The 21041-nt window shown below is 38.4% G+C and overlaps 2 protein-coding genes and 1 long non-coding RNA gene across 14 annotated transcripts in view; 1 reads left to right on the forward strand and 2 right to left on the reverse strand.

Moving 5' to 3' along the window:
• The window catches only part of LOC127946398 (uncharacterized), a 218321-nt gene that overhangs the window by 157856 nt on the left and 39424 nt on the right, over positions 1-21041 (forward strand). The window lies entirely within an intron of this gene.
• Positions 7529-10350, reverse strand: LOC127946366 (homeobox protein Hox-B2a). Its single transcript, XM_052542898.1, has 2 exons — positions 9585-10350; positions 7529-8794 (listed from the first exon to the last, which is right to left on the reverse strand). The coding sequence occupies exons 1-2, from the start codon at positions 10090-10092 to the stop codon at positions 8061-8063; spliced, it is 1242 nt and encodes a 413-aa protein (XP_052398858.1). The 5' UTR covers positions 10093-10350; the 3' UTR covers positions 7529-8060.
• The window catches only part of LOC127946309 (homeobox protein Hox-B3a), a 51214-nt gene continuing 42503 nt past the window's right edge, over positions 12331-21041 (reverse strand). For 10 of the 12 annotated variants that reach the window (XM_052542881.1, XM_052542872.1, XM_052542802.1 and 7 more), the window contains 2 exons: positions 15494-16091; positions 12331-14796 (listed from right to left, as the gene is read on the reverse strand). In XM_052542881.1, coding sequence (XP_052398841.1) covers positions 14036-14796; positions 15494-15983 — 1251 coding nt within the window. In that variant the 5' untranslated portion in view covers positions 15984-16091 and the 3' untranslated portion in view covers positions 12331-14035. Of the gene's footprint in view, positions 14797-15493; positions 16092-18865; positions 19622-21041 lie in introns of those variants that run through there. The other 2 variants (XM_052542886.1, XM_052542830.1) reach the window with 2 other exon arrangements.

Genomic DNA, 21041 nt, shown 5'->3' on the forward strand with positions numbered 1-21041 from the left:
TTAACCTCTCATTGTCATATCTGTCATAGGCCACTCTCTCTTTGTCAACTATATGCAAATCAGATGTAAACTTTCTGGGCAGGTGTTGTCATTCCAGGTGGTTGAGTAGCAAAGTGGAGGTTGCCCATGTGTGACTAAATCTTAAGTACTTTTGCTAGATATGTACACACAAATTTTCATAAAGTCACTGGTTTAAAGTTTCATGACATTTCATGGGGTTACAGACATTTAGAGTAAAATTCAACATGCATTATTACATTAAAGACCTCTGTTCTTCTTATCAGTATGAGGATTTTTTTTTTTTATATATAACTTAAAAAAAAAATAGAGAAGGTACAAATATTGCTTTTCCATTTATTTTACAAAATTATAGTATGAAAAGTCATAGAAGTCTTGTTGGCATGCTGATCGTTAATGGAGAGATGTAATATGCACTGTCCCAGAATCTGTATTTTATATTTTGTTATCTTGCTTAAAATTTAGCATCACAGGCAAGGTTTCTTGACAGCTGAGATTTAAGGGTCAGGTATGTATCTAGATTGATTATTCTGGGTCAACTGATTTTGTAGTTCACAGTACCTAAAGCTTGAGTTTGACTGTTTAAGCGTCTGATAAGACACACATTAGGTAAAAGTATGCCTCTTCATCACACATAGTCACCAATGATGCTGCTATAAGATGAATTGGTCTATTTGGTGTCCATTTACGGTTAACAACTTACATGATTAATACAGAAAACTAGACAACTTACCACCACTACTAATATGTTTGATTGTGAGTGTGTTTGGTGTGCACACATACACAAACCATTTGCAAGATTGTAAATATGCACAATGTATGACTTCATGGAGTGGCCTGAGGGTAATGCTGCTTACTCAGCGGCTGTTGCACTGATTAATGGATTTTTATATAATAAAAAATAAATATCCAAAGCCCTTATCTCTCATTCTGCATGATTGATATATGCTTATTATTGCATCACTACAGATTGCAAACCATCGTATTTGTATAATGTCAATAAAACGCCTTCAAGTTCAACTATTTACTTTGTGTGATTGGGACATTTGCAGTGACTCATTGAGGCGAAGCAAATTATGAATTTTACATGTTGTAGGCAGCTAAATATGATAAGTGAGTATACTGTATTCACTGTGGGCTAAAGCACTCTGCTTCTATTCCAAGCTTGACATTCTATATGTTGTTCATTACCTCTTTACTGTATTGGTTGGCTGTCTGCACAGAAAGCCATGAAATATGATAGGCACTCTCTGAGTGGATATTCCATCTCCTACTTTTAAGAAGAGACTAAAAATTGCATTAATTCAGCCGAAGCTAAAAAAAAAAAAAAAGAGAGATTTGCAGAGATTTACTATAAATATAGTCAAGTCACTTTTATTAGCACTTTATGCAATACAGATTATGTTAAAGCAGCTTTACAGACATGAAAACAGTTTGTCAATAATGCAAGAGGACAATAACAAAGTAAAGTTTTCAGTTAAAGTCAATTCATGGATGATTCAGTGATGATATCATCCAGTTCAGCTCTCTTTCAATGCAATCAAGGCAACAATATCTGCAGAAATTAACTAAGCTGACCAAAGGCGACAGTGGCAAGAAACCAAAACTCCATCGGTGACAGAAATGGAGAAAAAACCAGGGCCAGTTCTCCTCTGGCAAGAAAAAACTAGCATGGTGTGGTTTAATTCCAGGCTGAAACACAGGTCACATTGTGCAGAGGACTTGTCTGGTTCCTGTGGTCTTGTCCCAAAGGCCATCTATAGTTGACGAGGTCTTCACAAGGGATCTAGTTTACCAGACCTGCATTTGGCCCCAAATTTTGTAAAAACAGTAATATTATGAAGTGTTATTATCATTTAAAATAACTCTTTTCTATTTGAATATATTTTTAGAATATATTTATTTCTGTGATGGCAACGCTAAATTTTCAGCATAATTACTCCAGTCTTCAGTGTCACATGATTCTTCAGAAATCATTCTAATTTGATGATTTGATGCTTAAGAAACATTTATCACGATCAGTGTTGAAAACAATTAAGCTGCTTAATATTTTTGAGGAAACCATGATACACTACTTTTTAAAATAAATAAATAATTTAATTCAGCAAGGATGCATTCAGTTGATCAAAAGGGACAGTAAAGACATTTATAATGTTGCAAAATATTTCTTAAAAAAAAAAAAATCTTATTTCCCATTATGAAAATATACATATATATATAAAATGCAGTTTTTTAGCTATATTAATAGACAAACCAAATACATTTTACAAGGAATTTATTTATATTTTCATAATCATTTGTCATACTACAGGGTCATTTTAATTTAGTTGTAAACTTGTTTTAACAACAGTGACCAGCTGCAATATCAAATATTTTCCATTTTCTTTGTACATTCCAGTGTTTCCAGCAGACTTGCACTGGACGTGTCTTCTTTTCTGAAGACAATCGATTCCCTTCAAAAATACATTGATATAAAATAACCCGTTATTATATTATACCCAAATATTCTTCATACTGTGGACTACCAGTAAAAAAAACAGCAAAAGTTATTAGGACACTTTGATCTGTCCCTGTTTTGTTTAAACATCCCCCCCCCCCCTTTTTTTTCTTTAATTTGCTAATATGGACTTTTCACAGACTGAACAAAATTAAGCATTGCTTGGTAATTGGTCAACAAAGTATTGATAGTTGTGTAAATATTGTCATACTAGCAGATGTCTTTAGTTTTGATTGATTGTAATCCATCTTTTCTATCAAAGTTATCTGACATTATTAAGATTAATTTGTCCTGACACAGTTCAGCTCTTGAGTTCTTTTCATACTTTATTACCAATTTCTAAACTATAGCAAATAAACTGTGATAATGTGAGAAATGTTGAAGGTGTCTGAATATATTTTGGTTTGACTGTAAATGTAATTTTTACAGTGAATACTGTGCAGTGCTATTTTACATTTGATTATTCAGTGTCTGTACCTGGACACGTACAAACTTGAAAAACGTAAACATTGTGTAAATAGCACAAATATATAAATAGAACAAAAAAAATTAACAATTTCAAACAGGTACAACCTGGTACAACCTGCTCTGCTAACCCCAGCTACGTCCCTGGCGGTCAGTGTTGATATTGTGGCAGACCGCCACAAATAAACCAATGTATGGGAAACCCTGCATTCATATACAGTTAAACCTAAGATCCTTATTAAAAAAAATCAATGGACAACTGGCTCTTAGGCTTAATGTAAATCAGTGCAAAGACTGATACCATGTAGTAGGCTACACACCTGCTTTGCTCTTCAAGCCTGCAATGGAATGTCAGTGGATACATTACGTTTTTGGGTGACTTGAAGCTGTCATCTTGTCTACTATGGCAGCAGAACAGAGCATGATTGCTCCAAAAGTATTGTCAGCACATTCTCTTGTTGGCAGGGGTTAAGGGTAAAATGTGTTGCTGTTAGATACTGTACAAGTGTTAGTGAATGCCCCCTCACCCTCTGAGAAGATATGGACAGCTGTGAAGGGTCTGCTTCAAGCATGCAAAACCTCATATACTTTCACCTGTTTCTGATTCTGATATATCATGCTGCTCTCCAAATTCTTTTGTCATTTTTACACCCAGGGACTTTATTCCTTCTTGTGTTTTTTTTTTTTTTTTTTACTTTTAGATTGCAAGGAAACTTAACATTTGAGTCTTTTTAATCAAATTAAGAGTTCTGTTCATTAACAATTCGGGTGAACTAACATCAATGAACTTAATTCAGCAAAAATCAGAAACCAAAAGAGTTCTCCCATATTAAAACCTTGCAAGCATATCAGAGTCAAAAGCCATTTTATATTCAACATGGTGGGGTTTTTTTTCAATTGGTGCAGAAAGACATGCAAGGTCTTGAGCCAATATACAGGCTGCCCCATTCTTTGTGCATCACCAGCTGTCGCTGTCTTTAGAAAACATTTTGAAACGTATACCATACTTGCAGTGAGCTTTCTTGGCATACTGCTAATGTTAACATACCAAGGGATTACTTTTATTTTCATTGTGTAAACGGTGAAAAGCAATGAATGCTGCAAGCTATGTCTATCACAGACTTTTCTAGCTCGGCCTGAAGTTATAATTTTTTGCTTCCGATCTCGGAAGAAAGTTCTTACAATTGGATTAATATTGAAAGCATATATTTTTTAAAGAGAGTAAGCATGAAGATAAACCAAACAGATGTTGGTCCCCAGTGACTTCCACTAATACTATGGAAGTCATTGGTGACCATACCTTTTTTGATTACACACTTTCTTTAAAATATCTTCTTTTGTGTTCATCAGAAGAAAGAAATTCTTACAGGTTTGGAACAACTTGAGTGGGAGTAAATTTTCATTTATGAGTTGAACTGTCTCTTCAAGGTTCAGCGCTGTCAAAACAGCATGTGTGAGCAATGATGTGATCATATAATGATTATGTAAATTATTGAGTTTTTGGATTATAATTTGTATTGTTGACCTGTTCTTTGGCCATCCCTTTATATACCTGCCATTGTCAGCTCCCCACCTATTTTGTTTCCTTTAGAGAGTTGCAGTAATTAGCAGATAGCTAAATGGCTAATGCTATAATTAGGTTTGTGTTCCTTTGCAAACTTGCCACAAAGGCTTCGTTTTCAGTTTTTATAGTTTTCTACATGCACTTTCCTTTTACTGTTTGTCAGTATTGTTTACATAGAAAAGATTTCATAGAGAGACCAAAACTTTATAATATCTCTTTATGATGACTTTATCAAAAGTTATATAATGATTATCAGATCTAAATGCATTTTAAATTTCCATATATGTGAAAATATCCTGTTCCCTTTTTTTTTATCTATTTCAGTTCACATAAACTTTCTTAATGTTTGAAAAATAGAGGCTTAATGTGAAACTGATGCGTCTTGTTTTTCGGTAAAATATACTAAGGCTACATGCTGAACATGTTCTGCAAATTGAATTGCATAAGCTATGAAATGTTTCACGTTATGAAATTTCACAGGAGAGGTTTCAGCTGGCATTGTAATCACTCTGTTTTCAGAGCACAAAGTGGTGCATCTAAGTGGTGTTGTTGCATTAACATCTTTCTTTCTAAATTGTCAGTTACCGTTTTGATCCACGTTTGCTATAATGCTTCATTTGATAAGCATATGACCAGTAGCTTTGTAGTCACAGGCTTTTATGAACAAAGAGTCTTTGCTAAACAAATGATTACAAGAGTTATTACAAAGGGAGCTGTTTACAGAGCTCATAATCCAATACCATGTGTTGACACTGCTAACCGTAAAGTCTTATAGGGCCATTCTAAAATAAGCTAAGATAATGTTTTGCTGTTACCATTGTTATTGTTGTTGTCCAATGACAAAGTACTTTGGTTTCCTAGCACTTCAGTGATTAAACTGAGCCTTCATGGTGGTTTGACTGAAATAGGGCAGGAGACATTTCCACTTCAATCTTGGCTTGTCCCACCACTGCTTCAGGCATAACATTACCCAGGATGCACCACTGTAAACATTGGCCCATTTTCTCATGTGAGAAAATCCCTATGCCACCACACCTCTCCTTATTTTAGATTTCGCTGTCCCTAAGTACTGCGCTCTGCAAAATATATAAACAGAAAGAGAGCTGTACTGATAAATACGAGCTGGCAGGCCACCAAGCAAAGCTCAGGACTGAGATAAAACTTGGCCCAGCCACACCTCAAATTATCAGGCTAATGGGGGGAAAATCACCACTAGAGTGTTAATATTTGCCAAGCTTGTAGGGCCTCAGGGCAGGGAAGATGTTGTTTATCATGTTTGGAGATATGTAATGTTGATATGTAAATCTCTCTCACCTGTCTCAGGTGAATTAAACAACAGTATGGCAGATGTCTGAAATGGGAGTGTGAACAAGTGCTGTATATGCTTGCATGAGGAAGTTAAGAAATCCCAAACCAGGACTTAAACCAAAACTAAATACTGGAAATAAAACTTGATGACTTGAAATGGACACTGGAATTTAGGGATAAATGCCAGCCAGCTGGCTAAAATCACACGCCTTTCTATTCAGCAGCACAAGAGACATCTGTCATTTTATTCATCCATCTGTATTTCACACTTAATACAACAGCAACCCTAAGCTTTTGATTGAGATTGGATATCATTCAGTTGTCCTTAGTTCTGATGAATGCAGGTGAGTGTATGAATTCAGCGTGTGGCTCTTGTAAACATATAGCATTAAACTCCTAGCAGCCATAGTGCTACTGTGACCAGATCCACCTTTTCAGAAATATGAGCAGAGCACCTGTTCAACGTATGCAGGGGTAATTTACTGGCACTGCTCCTGTAAACCAAGCAAAGACCTATTCAAATATTTCAAATGTTGTTTTACTTGCTGCTTCCATCTCATAACAGAGAGATAACAGAAGTCTGACCTGGGTGATGGAAACATTATCTAGGCCTACGTTCTCTCTGGGTCAAAGACAAATAGGAACAACAAAAACATTATTTAGGCAAAAATAATTTGTACAATATAAAGTGTTTTATTGTATTACTATCACAGTCTGATATTAATTTAAAATAGGGATGTCAAAATAATAATTATTGTTATTATTAGTTATAGTTGGCTACTAGTAGTTTTAACCACCATATCATTGTAAGATGATCTCCTCCATAAAGGCTCAGATCCAACAATTACATAAGTTGTCTAATATTTACAAGATATTTAAAAAATAATAATTATTATTATTATAAAAGAATCGTTGTTTTAACTCTGTCTAAATAGATTTTTATTTTTTTTATTTTTTTTTTATAATAATGATTCAGATCGCAGCATCCCGCTCGCAGCTGCAGTCTAAACTATCTATAATGGCTGCCGCTTTATTGTTCATATCCTTCATTGTGTTTCGAGCGCCATTTTGCATCAGGGCGCGTGCAGCCATGGGAGCCCACAGCCCAGTCAAGCTTGACCCTCCTGCAGATTAACCCGAGACTTTTTTTTAATGCTCATTTAAACATCCATCTAAAATAAATATTATCCGTGCTGCTGCCTTGTACCTGTAATGTCATGGAACACAGACGATTTTGTGAAGAATATATTGTTTTCCTTTTTCGTTAAAAAATTCATGATAGCCTCTGTTCGTTCTGCATTGTTTAAAAAGATTCGTTGATTTATTGCTTATTTTAAAAATGTATTTCGAATTTGTACTCGTTTACTTGCTTATTATTTGTTTCCTGAGCGCATGCAGTTCCTACCTCTTTCTTGTACGAGTATTAAAAACATAGAATATCATCAATCACAATATAACGATAGCATAATAATAATAATTAGTATTATAAGAATAAACTTTGCATATACTCTTTATAATGTTCCTCAAACATTAACTTTAACTGCGGACTGAATTTCAATACCAAGGAGAAAGAGCATATAATAAAAATATCGTCTTGATTTATCTAGCTATATTAAAATATTAAACCTTCTTAATGAAATAATTCATTAAAGCTTACAGAATCAAATCACACTCGCTTCACCATGTTTTATTTTGTATTTTTTATTTCAACTATGAAAATAACGTACAATAAATAAATTTGAAATTTACTATTAAAGAATCTCAATAAATAAACTAGTTCTAAAATTATTCAGTAGGGACAACGCCCGCCTCGGGAGAATTCTTAAAAGCAGTTCAACTACACTTCTGCCTGACACAATTCCTGAGATTCCAATGATTGAGTTTCACTGAAAAAGTCCGCAACCATTCATCTGTTAGTCGACATGAACTAAAATCCGAGAATTAAAAGGCAATAAAATACCTGATACTTCGACAGGGGCCATCCCGATGTGTATTCAAAAAAGATTACATCATCGTATTTTCAAAATAAAGGACAATTTATTTCCTTTTAGGCATTGTTTCATGCCATTTTTTAAAACTGTTTAGGTAGATCTCTTTTCACTTTTTTAAAATGTCTTATTATAGGAATGTTGCGGTCGAAAAGCATTCGTGACACTGCAATAAGAAGGAGTTCGATTGTTCTTGTATGCATTTTGATGTCATAATTGTTCAGAACTGTAAATGCTGCAAATCTATAGTACAAAGGGTGCTCGTAAACAAGTCAAAATCTTCCTCGGAGAAGTCAACGGGACTGTCCAGGGAGCTCTGCAAACTCGGCGATAAAGCGTCCGAGATCTGTAGGCAGGAGTCCGTCGAAAAGAAATTCAAATCGGGTAGAGAGGTGGCATCCTGCGGCTCTGTGAACGCATGCTCCGGCCCAGTCGCTCGGCCCTCAGCCATTGTGCCGGGGTTATCTGCAGTAGGCGTTGAATACGGGGGGGAGTGAACCGCTGTGTCAGGAACAGATGCAGGCTCCGACTGGTTCGCCTGGCCCTCTTCAGGCGTGGGCTGGCTTTTGTCCGCACTGTTCGTGTAGGAGGCAGTTGTCGTGCACGTCTCACTCTCGGAGGTTGCTGCTGAACCAGAGCCAGATACTTCCAGTGATTGGCTCGAATACGGTGAAGCATCGTCGGCTCCCTCCAGGAGCTCGAAACCGCCGGGCTCGCCCTCTTGCCCGTCCCGGTGGTGCGTAGTTTGCCTTTTGTGTTTCATGCGTCGATTCTGAAACCACACTTTGACCTGGCGCTCGGTTAGATCCAAAAGTGCTGCTATTTCAACGCGCCGGGGCCGACAGAGGTATTTGTTAAAGTGAAACTCCTTCTCCAGTTCAAGTAGCTGCGTGTTGGTGTATGCGGTCCTCAGCCTCCGTGAGCCGCTGCCGTTATCCAGTCCACCTTGAGCCTCTGCAAGAATCAAGACAGAAATAAGTCCTTTACAAAAGGCGAAGTCATCGAACTTCATAAGAGAAACTGTCCAGATGACAATAAAACCCCAGTGCAGAACAGCCCTGTGGTTTGGGCTTGTCGACTGCAAATGGTTAGGCATGTCTTGTGGTAATAGACCAGCATGGTGTACAAGCCCCATATTTTGTAGCGTTCCACAGCTTTCACTATATATACTCATATCCAAAATGGCTCCCCAAGCCATGAAACAAGGTTATGAATAAATATCGAGCCTCAGCTGACATCAATTGCGATTAAATCGTTATTATAGATCAAGATCTACTATCTGCAGGATGCCAAGTAATCTTTCAGAATGTGCATAGTTTTGATAAGAAATGGGGGAGGGGTGCCTTTTTATTTATTTTTTAAAGACATTACTGGAACGGGATTTTAAATATATATATGATTGCACAACAATCATGCATGCTTAATGGTGCTTGACACATAAACATGAGATGAAATTACACAATTATCCCTAAATATTATCCCTGGATACAGAGAGCTCTAATACAAATATATCTAAAGCAAGGTTATGCCGTCCATCACATACAAATAGGACAAAGAACAATTTAAAAAGGGCTTTTTTTAATGGCGTAAAAATTCGAAGGATTTGAAATCAAACTCTAATAAGGTTATAATAACAACCGACAATTAAATTCTTTAGAGATTTAGCTACATTGACTTCATATCGAGTCACGAATCATTATCGGGAAATGTCCAAAATGCACAACAAATGCGTTGATAAACGTACCTGTCGGGGACTCCAGTCCAGCGATTGTGTATCCGGAGGATGCCTGAGATGGGGAGGCTGCTACTGCAGCAGCAGCAGCAGCAGCAGTGGCTCCGGGCTTGGGGCACTTCTTCGAAGATTTTTTCTCTTTCATCCATGGGAACTCGTGAGCCAGGGGCGCGCAGCCCGACAGCGGCACCGGGCCTTGCTGGTGCTGCGTCGGCGGTGTTGTTTGTGTCCGGAGCTGGAGGCCATTGGAGGATGTTCGCTTTTGGCTCCTCGGTCGCGCCTGGTTGCCTGTGCAGGGACTCAGACTAGGGATGGTGTGCTCGAAAGGAGGTGGAATTGCTGTCGAGTCCTTGATTGATGAAGTTTGAAATGACTCCAGGACAGCGGGGAAAGACGTCAGGCACTCTGCAAGGGAAGGCTGGCTGTTGATGAACCCAATCTCCCTCTCAAATTCAAAATTCATCGCTTCGCCTGGGCAAAAAGGGCGTCCAGCGACACCAACATACGCAAAAAATAACATCCAAAAAAATAGGATTTATTTTGCGTTCCTGCTATGACGGCATTTGCGGGCTTTAATAATTGTGTATATTGGTGATATTACTAGCGTATGGGGACCAGGGTCTACTAAACTGAAGACTATGGGAGAAATTGCAGCCAATTCCTGGTCACATGACTCATCTCAGCCAATCGAAACTCGGGGCCTGGTGGCAAAAGAAAGCAATATTTGTCTGAATTGATAAAAAAATAAAAATACTACTGGATATTGTAATTCAGTAGCCTATATTATAATATGAACGAAATGATAATAAAAAAATGCTCTCGGCTGCCATGTGTTCTGTTTTTGTCGTGAGGGGTAAAGCGCGGGCATCTTATGTTAGACAATAACAATCCAAATTCCGAACTACCGGTGATGTAATTCACAGGCCTTGCCTGATAAGCACATCCACAATATGGCTTCTTGAGTATTTACAACCAAGGGTCATTAATCTTAAAAGTTTTGACAAGACTAACAGACAAGAGATGTAGTTCTAGAAATATTTTTTTTTATCAAGCACATAAATAAGGATGTAAAAGAGTGATGGTGAGATTGTCTGCCACATTTACCGAGTAGCCATTTTTTAGCCATTACGATAGGCTACAAATAAATTATTTTGGGGTTAACCTTAAATTATCATTATTTTCTTATTATTTCACAGCCTCTGAAGAATTGCTGACAACTGGGACATTAAAGAGCGTAAGTTTGCAAGTAAGATAAAAACTTATTGCCATAATAAGTGTTTTCATAAATATTGTGCTTATTTCTTAAAATGAAGGTGTACATGGGGCGTATAATACCGCTTAGCAATGTGTGTGTATGAAACATTTGTTGACTGTGAAAACAACCAAAAGTTCATCCTGAGGTCGCGTTTACTAATGGAAATTATTTATGTTGACTTGAAATTCTATTGCACATTGGACGAAAAAAAAGCAACAAGCAACAATATAATGTTAGTTAATGAAAAACTTAGCAAGTTTAGTTTAAGCGTCCAATTTGAAAACGAATGGGAAAAGGGGGTAGATATTTTTAGAGCAGGAGTAGAGAGGCAGCAAGGGTGATCAATCTTTTCCCCGGCAAAGCGCTTGACAGCAGCCACCCTCAAGAATTCGCCTGTTCCTCGAAGATCACAACAAAGAAAACCCCCATTATTCACTCATAGATTTGTGGATTTTTATTTTTATTTTTTTTTCCAGAATTTTTTTTTTTTTTTTTTTTTGCATTGGATTAAATTCTATTGGCCAGTCGCATCGATATGATTAAAACTAAATGGTGTTGCAGCCAGCTGTAATCTGAAACGGACTTCACAGCAGTTCGGATGCCTTCCTTTCCTCGTTCTTCTCGTCTTAAAGAACAGTGGAAACAGATAGGCTATAATCCTGTGTGGGTGTCTGGGAATTTTAAAGGAAATACAAAGCAATCCGTAGGCCGTGGGCACTTCGGAAAGGCCTTTTAAAACAAGGCCTTCCTTCACAACAGAACGGAGTTTACTGCGAGGGACTGGGACCCAGTGATAATCTCTCTTTTTATTTATTGTTTGTGTGTTTTTATGTTTCGATTTCGGACAGTACTAGCATAAACAATTGTCAAGTGATGCTTTTTTCCCACTGGAAAATAATGATGACATTCTGGGACGAAATGAACAACCATTTTAAATGCTTAAAGGGATTTATATCATCCGAGGACAGCGGTTTTTAATTAATTTCTTACTATGTTGTGATTATCTATCTATCTATCTATCTATCTATCTATCTATCTATCTATCTATCTATCTATCTATCTATCTATCTATCTAAAATGCAAGAAAAGGTTAGAATATTTGACTGTTTGATACCTTACGTTCGTACAGGCTATGCCTCCAAATGTGACTGTATTTTCTGTGTATTCATTTAAAATACAAGAGCTTGCTTCTTGTGCCATTTTTTTATTCTGATAAAAGCTTTGATGTGTTTTTATGAGATATTTAGACACATTAAGGTAGTATATCTAAATGATGTATGTAATAGTCTAAAACGTTTAATCAATGTTGAGAAATCAGTTGATCGCAAACCGCTTATCGCCGCGTTGGGTTTTTGTGCATGCCACGGAAATGATCACTGTTGTAATATTTTATTGATTTATTTTGTATTCACGCGGTTCCTAATTCCATTGTCTACATTTGTCTAAAGCCTCGACATGCTTGAAATCAAATCTGTCGTTAAATAAATGAGCACAGACAGGAAGTTTTATTTTCTTTTCTTTTTTTTTTTGGTTCAATAATCGCTCGAGATCCAACATGCAAAATATGCTTAGTTATCTGTACTTTTCTTCTTTAAACTTGGGATTATTTGTAATCATTTGTTTTAATTCCATAACCAGTTATGAGTGTTCGAAGATTTTATTGGACTCCCTTCACGTGACCGTTACAGGCTCGGCCTCCAGGGCTCTTTCACAGGCCTCGGAGATCCCCACCCCCACCCCTTTCAGTCTTTGCCAGTATTCGTTTGAGTAAACTCATAAACTTTTAGAGTGGAAATGAATAACATAACATTTTATTAAAGAATTGTTCAACAACCAACTCTTAACAAGGAAATAAAAGTAGTTACAAAGGACAAATGAAGTTCTCAAAATGTTTCGCTATATTTCGTCTAAATCTCGACTATGTGGGAACGGTTTGATTCCGTTCTTACGCCCCCTGTACAAGTCAAGACATTATTTATACAAGGGTAACATAAACCTACATATCTCTAAAATACAAGAACTAAAAATTAATTTGTTACAATGACAAGAACACAGCGTCTTTTTTATAACAGGTAGATACTAAAAAAGTACATTTTTTATCGATATAAATACATGGGGATAAATAATACAAAAAAGAAAGTATTTAAACTGGCTATAACAAATAAATATATATTTATGAATGTTCACTTGAACACACTTAGCGAAAGACGCTGATTGAAGGTCTTCCGATTCAAAATAAGATTTACTTTTCTTCCTCACCCATTAAATGTAAACTCTAAGTGCAACAATGATGTCCAGACGAGAGAGCATTAGGCGTAAACAAAGACGTCTGCGCCCTAGCTTGGTTTCCCGGACATGCATTTTTGTTCAGATATACCCTGTTTCCACGTTAAGTCAAGATATGAGAAAATGTGGGCCTTTCTTATTAGTTTGGACTAATGTAGGCGAACCCAAAGATTGAGAAAGATAAAGAACTGGGGAAGGAGTATGAGGAAGAGGGAGGGGCAGCGAGTTGTGAAAGAGGGAATGAACTTTAATTTACTATTATTCTCAACTCTTCTCTTTTACCCTGTGTCAAAGCCATAACAAAATTTTATTCACTTATCATTAATAGTGACAGGTAGCATAGTGTAAAATGGACTTAAAAGAGATGAATATCTTGATCACGGTATCTTGCTAAAGACACCGTGCCAGTCAACTGCTGTTTTGGGAACAAGTTAATAAAAATAAAAATAAATAAAAAATCGACTGGTTTTTTTAGACGTTTAAAAAAGGAGGTATGTGAAATAAGGGTGGTGGACGAAAACAATCCAGTGGTTTTCTTGCAACAGTAAATTTAAGATATACTGTACCGCCCTCCAAATTGCGAAGAATGCAGCAATAATGCTGAAGAAATACACAAACATTTAGGATGATGTAATGAGGTCATACAGCTAGACAGTCTATTCCTTGGCATAAACTAGCCACTTTTCATGGAGTGTATCATTTAAAGGGGTATTCAGACCTATGGATACTAAATTCAGGTGTGTTCGCTTATGAACGGAAGGACAACATTGACACAAACCGGTGTTCTAGTCATGGCAAGAAACCACTGGATCATCTTTTTCAACCCCATTGCATCGCCCCATGGGTTAGTCTGTTTCGTTTTGTCTTCCATTTTTTCTTTCTTTTTTTCTGTTTTTTATTTTAATTTTTTTGTCCAAACCTGCTACAGATGAGTCAACTTGGGTGCTTCTTGGATTCTACCCTGAGAAGGATGGTGCGCAGACAGATCCGTGTATGACGGATGTGGGTCACAAGGTCCATGGTGCTGGTTCGCCGACATCTGTGTGGCACCGTTGTAGTCCATGCTTGCCGACTGGTGGTGTGGTAGGTGATTGAGGCCATACATAGAAGGCCCAGTGGCAGGCATGGCATCAACATAGCTACCTCCCACATACACGGGGCTACCCTGCATGTTTGGTGTCCCATAGGTGCCACTGTTACCCTGTAGCCCGTGTGGGTCATAATCCGGTGCAGTGTTTCCATACTTCTGTTGGGGTGGGCAACCTTTCATTGGGTTCTGATAGGCTGTTGACATGGCATATGCATTTTGATGGGGCTTGTTAAAAGATGGTGGGGAGGGAGCATCATAACTGCCCATTGAGTGCATAGAGTTCATGAAACCAGCTGAGGACTGCATTGGGAGAGGTGGGCTTCCTGTGGGGGATGGCCCCCCTGAGGACGAGCCAATGCCTTTCAACTTTTGATCCTTCTTGTACTTCATCCTCCTGTTCTGGAACCAAATCTTGATCTGCCGCTCGCTAAGGTTGAGCAGATTGGCCATCTCCACGCGCCTCGGCCGGCACAGGTATCGGTTGAAGTGAAACTCCTTCTCGAGCTCCACCAGCTGAGCGCTGGTGTAAGCAGTGCGTGCTCTCTTGGAAGCTGCAGAACCCGGAGGGCTTTTCTCACCAACACTGCTCTCCGCTGGGGTGAGAATGAAATAAAACATAATTACTCCACACGGAAATTGAATGCATCGTTCCCACTAATAAAGCTGGCCATGAAAAACTTATCCCCCTGATATTGGTTGTCAACACTTCATAACTTTGGCATTTATTAAGAGACACATGCCCTAACATTGACCTTGTGTATGTAAATCACATTACAACTAAAGCCCAGGGCCAGATTCATACTGTGTACTAGGCAACAGTGTGTTTGCTACATGGTTTGTCTTTTGAATGGTTTACAGGAAGGATTAAGACGATAGAAACCTCTACAAGCAGATTCAGAGGGTTGTGGGATAAATCTTCTGTTATCTGGAAACAATAATCATGTATAACAAGTGATGTGGCATTGCTGCTATCTAAAATCCGAACAATAATCTGTGTACAATTTTATTTTATTTTTTTCTGATGGTTTTACAGTCTGAGATATTCAGAGTCTAAAATCATATAATCATCACAATTCTGAAACTTATTTTGGTTGAACGATAAATTGAAATAGTGAATATCCATTCACTAAAAATACTGAAAACTGAAAAATACTGATTTAGTCCCACCCACATTGTATCCCATTTCAAGCTAATAATGTTGGCTAACATCTGTCTAGGTCAAGAAGGATGAGATGAGTAGAAAATAGAAGAGAACAGAAGAGAAGAGAAGAGGTGGTTTGGTAAACACACCGTTAGCTGAGCTTGCACTAGGGGAGCTGTTTTTTTGCTTGGTGTTCTGACGTGACTCCTTCATCCAAGGAAAGATTTGCTTTGTGAGAGCTGGGTTTGTGGCCAGAGAGGACGACTTGGATGACGATTTGGCTGTGCCCCCGCTGCCAGCCCCACCACCACTGCTACCACCTGGCTGCTGGGTGGCACTTGAGGCAGCAACATTTACAGCGTTCTGAGGAGGGGAAACCTGGGGGGGTGGGGGGTGTTCAGGTGGCAGACTGGGCCGCATGCAGCTGCCATTAAGCTCTTTCGTCTTGGCATGCTGAGGCTGTGGGGGTGCGCTGGTGCCGAGCGACTGTAGGGAGCATGCAGACCTTTGGTAGTCACCCTCAAGATGTGCTGAGTTCTGGAAGATTGGTGCCGGGGCATCATAGCCAAAACCATTTGCCCCCTGGTACGAGTATCCTCCGAAAAGTGTCGAGTTGTCGTAGTAGGTCGTTTTCTGCATTTCCAAAAATCGAGTTACCGGCTACCAGGGTCCTGACGACCTTCTGGAAGAACATTGGCACTAGATGTCACGTGACGGTCTCTTTCCAATGGCCTCTTGAAAGCTGACCTGAAAGGTTATAAGAGGCACATAATAAGAGGGGTGCGAGGTAAATCCATCTTACTGCACTGAAAGACGCCATGACATGAATAGCATGTTCCCACAACGCAGCCTGCAGATGCTCTCTCTCTCTCTCTCTCTCTCTCTCTCTCTATCACACCCCCCCCCCCCCTCTCTCTTTTTGCACATCATAACAAACCACACATAAGGGTTAGAACGGGAGGACTACATTTAATTTGCATTGTTTAATAAAATTTCTGTTTCTGTTGCATGTCATTTAAATTGTACTTATTCTTACAGATTTCTCTTGCTTATGTCCCTTAAATAAATGTTTTGTGTTGTGGTCATTGTTCTTACTGATATGCAAGTATTTAGGGAAATAAATAAACAAATAAATAAAATAAATACTCTCCTATTGTAAAAAAATTAAGATGCTAGAAATCACCTGCCAATATATGTTATAAGTAGATAACTGCTGTCACTAGGGCTCCATTCTGAGCTTCTTATATTGTTTAAAAACATTTTATATGTTTTATACGGTTTTTTTTTTCAATTAAAACAGGACTGGAAAAGCACAATAAAAGACAACAAAGGGGTATTAAAAGAGAAAAATGAATATGGACAATACAGGCAAGCTCTGCAGACATATGAGAGCTCTTGCCTCAGACACAAAGGCCATCTTTGGAGGGCTTTCTCCAGTTTCAAACAAACGTATTTGGGCAACATTAAAACCTGACAAACCAGCATTGTGTTTCTTAAACTTTGTTGCTGGCCTTTATGCACGCATAGGGAAAGCTTCACCGGAAGCTTCTGATGGTGTTATTAATAATGGTCGCTGGACCGAAATAGACAAATCCAGTCCTTTAAAAAGCTGAAGACGTCGAGGCTTGGCTCTGGGGTTGCTGAGAGGACCGGGCGAAAACGATCACTCAAACGCTTACAGAGACCTGGCATTTATTCTCACTCACTCGCCTGGGTAGTAAATGTTATTAAAAAGACTAAGGGGAAGCCTATATATTGCGTAAGGTGTTTTAGGACGACCCTGTGGCTTTTGTTTTTATCTTATATTTGTACATTTTTTGTCATTATTTCGTGTCCTTCCTCCATAGTTATAAATTATACGCCTGAGCTGGGAATTAAAAAATACTTATGTATATAATGTACTAAAATGACTAGACTAAATTAGTGTTTTATTGCTGTCTTTTATTTCGTTTGAAACGTACATATACAAGCCACAATGTAACGAACGTCTGTTTTACATAAACCCTGTCTAGCGTCTTGTGATTGGTTTAATTTAATTATCTGTTTTCGTTGCGAAAATCAAATATAAATACAAAAAACAGATAGAAGGAAAAATTACTAATTTGATCAAGTAATGAATAATACTGCTTTAAATAATTGTATCTATCTATCTATTTATCTATCTATCTATCTATGTATCATCTGTCTATCATCTGTCTATCCAATAATAATAATAAAGGTTTCCACAAATATCTTATGTGGTTTTGAAATACTATCTGAATTAATCATCCTGCTATTATATTGTTCTAAAACAGTAGCCTGTATGTTTTTTTTTTCATTTGTTTGTTTAAAAACAAAAGGAAAAGCGATTGAAAGCTCCTATAACATTTTGAACCAACATCATAAGCTTCATGGATCATAAATGCATTATTTTAGAAGCTTTACTCATAAAGGGGGGGACAAATCCTTTGTTAAAATGAACTGGAATAGTCGGTGAATTTGTCTTTCTCGAAAGGATAATACTTATTATAAAATGTACTTCCCTGCATTATACATTTTTAATCCTAACCTTAATATTCTATTATTTAGAAAAGAAAAGTGCAAATATTGAGGAGAGGTTTGTGTTTCTGTTGTACAAAGCGTAAATGTGAGCTACAGCTTTTGGACATCGACTGAGTCTCAACACGTCACAAATGTCGGTCATTTATCTTCGAAGAGGACGGCCGGAATCCTAATTATTTACTCTAAGGAATTGTTCAGGGGAGAGGAAGAGGGGGGTATAAAAGCAGGCATAATAGATATGAAATCATATCGCGGTTCCATTAAATGGAACACGTAATGTCTTGGCCCTCTTGTTACGGTAACACAATAACCAACTTTTCTGTAGATCCAACCCTAACACAATTACGGAGTCGACAGAGGACGTAGTAGGAGCACGACCAATCCAAACGTCAACAAAAACAACATAACATTGCTTGGGCGCCTACTTGCTATTCGAAAATAAGTTACCTGACATATATGTACATTTCTAAAGCATAGCTTGCATATAACCCCAAAATATATCAAGTAAATATTTCGATTAGAGACACCCACAGTCTTTGCATTCGGAAAGAATAGGCCTAGAACGTGCAAATTCAATATCAAATAAAAATACACCTTGGTGCCAATCGAAGCATTTGCTGAAATCGTTAAAATCATTTGAATAATTCATATTGACGTTGAACCACTGAATTCTATTTGCTCGCGAAAAAACACCAAATCAGTCTCAAAAAAATGAATCGCACGCTGTTCTACCAAAGCCATATATGAAAACAAACATCCCCCAGAAATGATTTCCTTTATGTAGCAAAGCCAAAATTACAGTAGATAATACAATCTGGAGTGCATTTATTCAGAGGTAACGGAAAGCACGCTCCAGCTTCATTGGAAGCTTAAAGCATTGTGAACTCTTCTTGAACCGCGTTTGGAGTCATACGGTCATAAATCACTAGGACACACATACCGCCATTCACAAACTGATAGCCTATTTCAGACCAGCTTACCTTAGCCTCTGATGAGAGACGCGCGGCCAGGCATCATATTTTCCACATTCAGCCACGCTGCAATCAATAAGAAAGCCCAAAGCTCATACCAGTTTCGATATTCCAGCCAGACAGCGCGCATCAAACGCCGGGTATCTCGAGCACGGCTGCCCCGCGCCAGAGTGCGGGCGCTGCTGGACGATTCCCCTCGGCTCGCGAAAGGGGGAGACGGTCTAGCATGAAAGATCTGAGGTATGCGAGGGGGGCTGCAAATGGACAGGCAGCACAGCTCCTGGCCGCCCTGTCGACTGGTACGCCCTGCTCGCAGATAACAATGGCCTCAGATTTCGCCTTCAATCTCCGCTCGCCTTTTCCTCACGGCGCAAAATTGAACAACATAATCCGAGGTGGACTCCCGATTCGCCGCAACATCTCCCTGTCTCATGTCGGGGCCCGGGGTCTGCTGGTATTATTTGCTCGCCTTTGCTAGGCTATTATTGCATGTAACACCAGGCCTTTCCAGCTATTGGAAATAACGGAGCAGGCTGGATGTGAGAGGCGCAAGCGTTAATCCCCATCAAACAGCGTCACCAGTGAAAACTTATGCTAATTGCAGGCGCTCGGGACAAGATAAAGCTCTATAACGGAACCTGAAGAGTTTTTTTTTTCCCCGAGTCTCTGCACTTGTGTGGTTTTATGCTCTACATTGTTTAATAGGCAACTATAGCAGAGAGGACTCTCTCGCTTACTCTAACGGTGTATATTAAATTACCAGGAAGTACGTTCTCAGCTCCGGCTTGCTTCTTAGCTTGAGGCAGAAACAACATTCTATCTGCATTGTTAATATTTCATCACATCCCTGCCAACACACCCAACTTGTATAATAACTTAGGCGCAAAATATAAAAGCCAATGGGGTGGGGGTCTAAGAACAAGAGAACAGACAACAGGCGGACTTGAGACCCGAGGGAAGGGTGTGAAAACAAATCACCAAAAAGAAAGGTTTTTTTATATATATACTATACACATATATATTAAGAAGCTCTGTCGAGTCACACAATTCCTGCGAGCATCATGGATGGCGCGTGCACGTTAAAACTAGACGACAGAGTTCCTTCTGTTTTTACCGGAGGCTACAAAAAAAGAACAAATTATCATCATATCATCATTTAAGGATTGAGGACAGAATGGAAAAACGCGAAAAGGAAACGAGGAAGAATGCTGGAGAGAGAGCAAAATGGAAGGGGGTGAGGGGGGTGCACGAAGGTGTTCAGGAGATATTGCTACTTCTCTCTCCTTAAGCCAAACACCACGTCTCCCTCTCTTTCTTTCTTTCTCTCTCTCTATTTTTATTATTCAGGACACTACCCCCGTCGTTTATGGCTACGTAAGATTTATGACTTCCACCATACACAGGCAGCTGTAAACAGGCAACTTTAAAAAGATGCATTTCTTCTAGGTGCTTGAATAGGGAGCATCACCAACGGTGTGGGAGGAAAGCACAAGGCAAAAATGTAGGTGTCTGCAACTTTTTACTAAACGGTATTGTTCCTTATTTTGCAACCTTTGCTAAATGGATCCAATGGGGAGCCACTTAAAAGGGCACTAATTAACTAACACGTGGGCTGAGGCAACGAAATGCAGAAAACACAATTTCTACTCTTCCATTTTGCCATCTTTCAGCTGTGATATAAACATTAACAAACTGTTATTGTTCAGAGAGTGGGTCGAGTTTTACCGTTTGGATTATGTCATGCTGGATTGGGAATCATATTGTTAATTTTAAAAAAGGACAGAATATTGAGCTGCGCGGTGATGGATGTTACATTTATCTTTCTTTTTCATCGGAATACAAAAAAGGCATCCACAGTCTCGGTGCCTTATTCCTTGGATGTACATCTCGAGAAAACAGAAACAAAACTACACTTTGGGACATTCTATCCACATCACGCGGATCCCTGGATGCTCCTTTCTGAAATTAAAATTGAGTTCGTTTTAAGTCTAATGTATGTCTGTCTTGAAAAGGGACATTGAAGGAGTATAACAATTGTTTAGATTATAGAGCTTTGTGGAGTATTTTAGTTTTAATTTCTACAAAATGTAATTTTTACATTTTGTCAATTGCAGTTAGTACTCTAAGAACAATTTAAAGAGAAATTAGTTTTATGTCAATAGGACAAAAAAAAATAATGGCATTA

Source organism: Carassius gibelio, chromosome A3, assembly GCF_023724105.1.
Source record: "Carassius gibelio isolate Cgi1373 ecotype wild population from Czech Republic chromosome A3, carGib1.2-hapl.c, whole genome shotgun sequence".
NCBI classification, from domain to species: Eukaryota; Metazoa; Chordata; class Actinopteri; order Cypriniformes; family Cyprinidae; genus Carassius; species Carassius gibelio.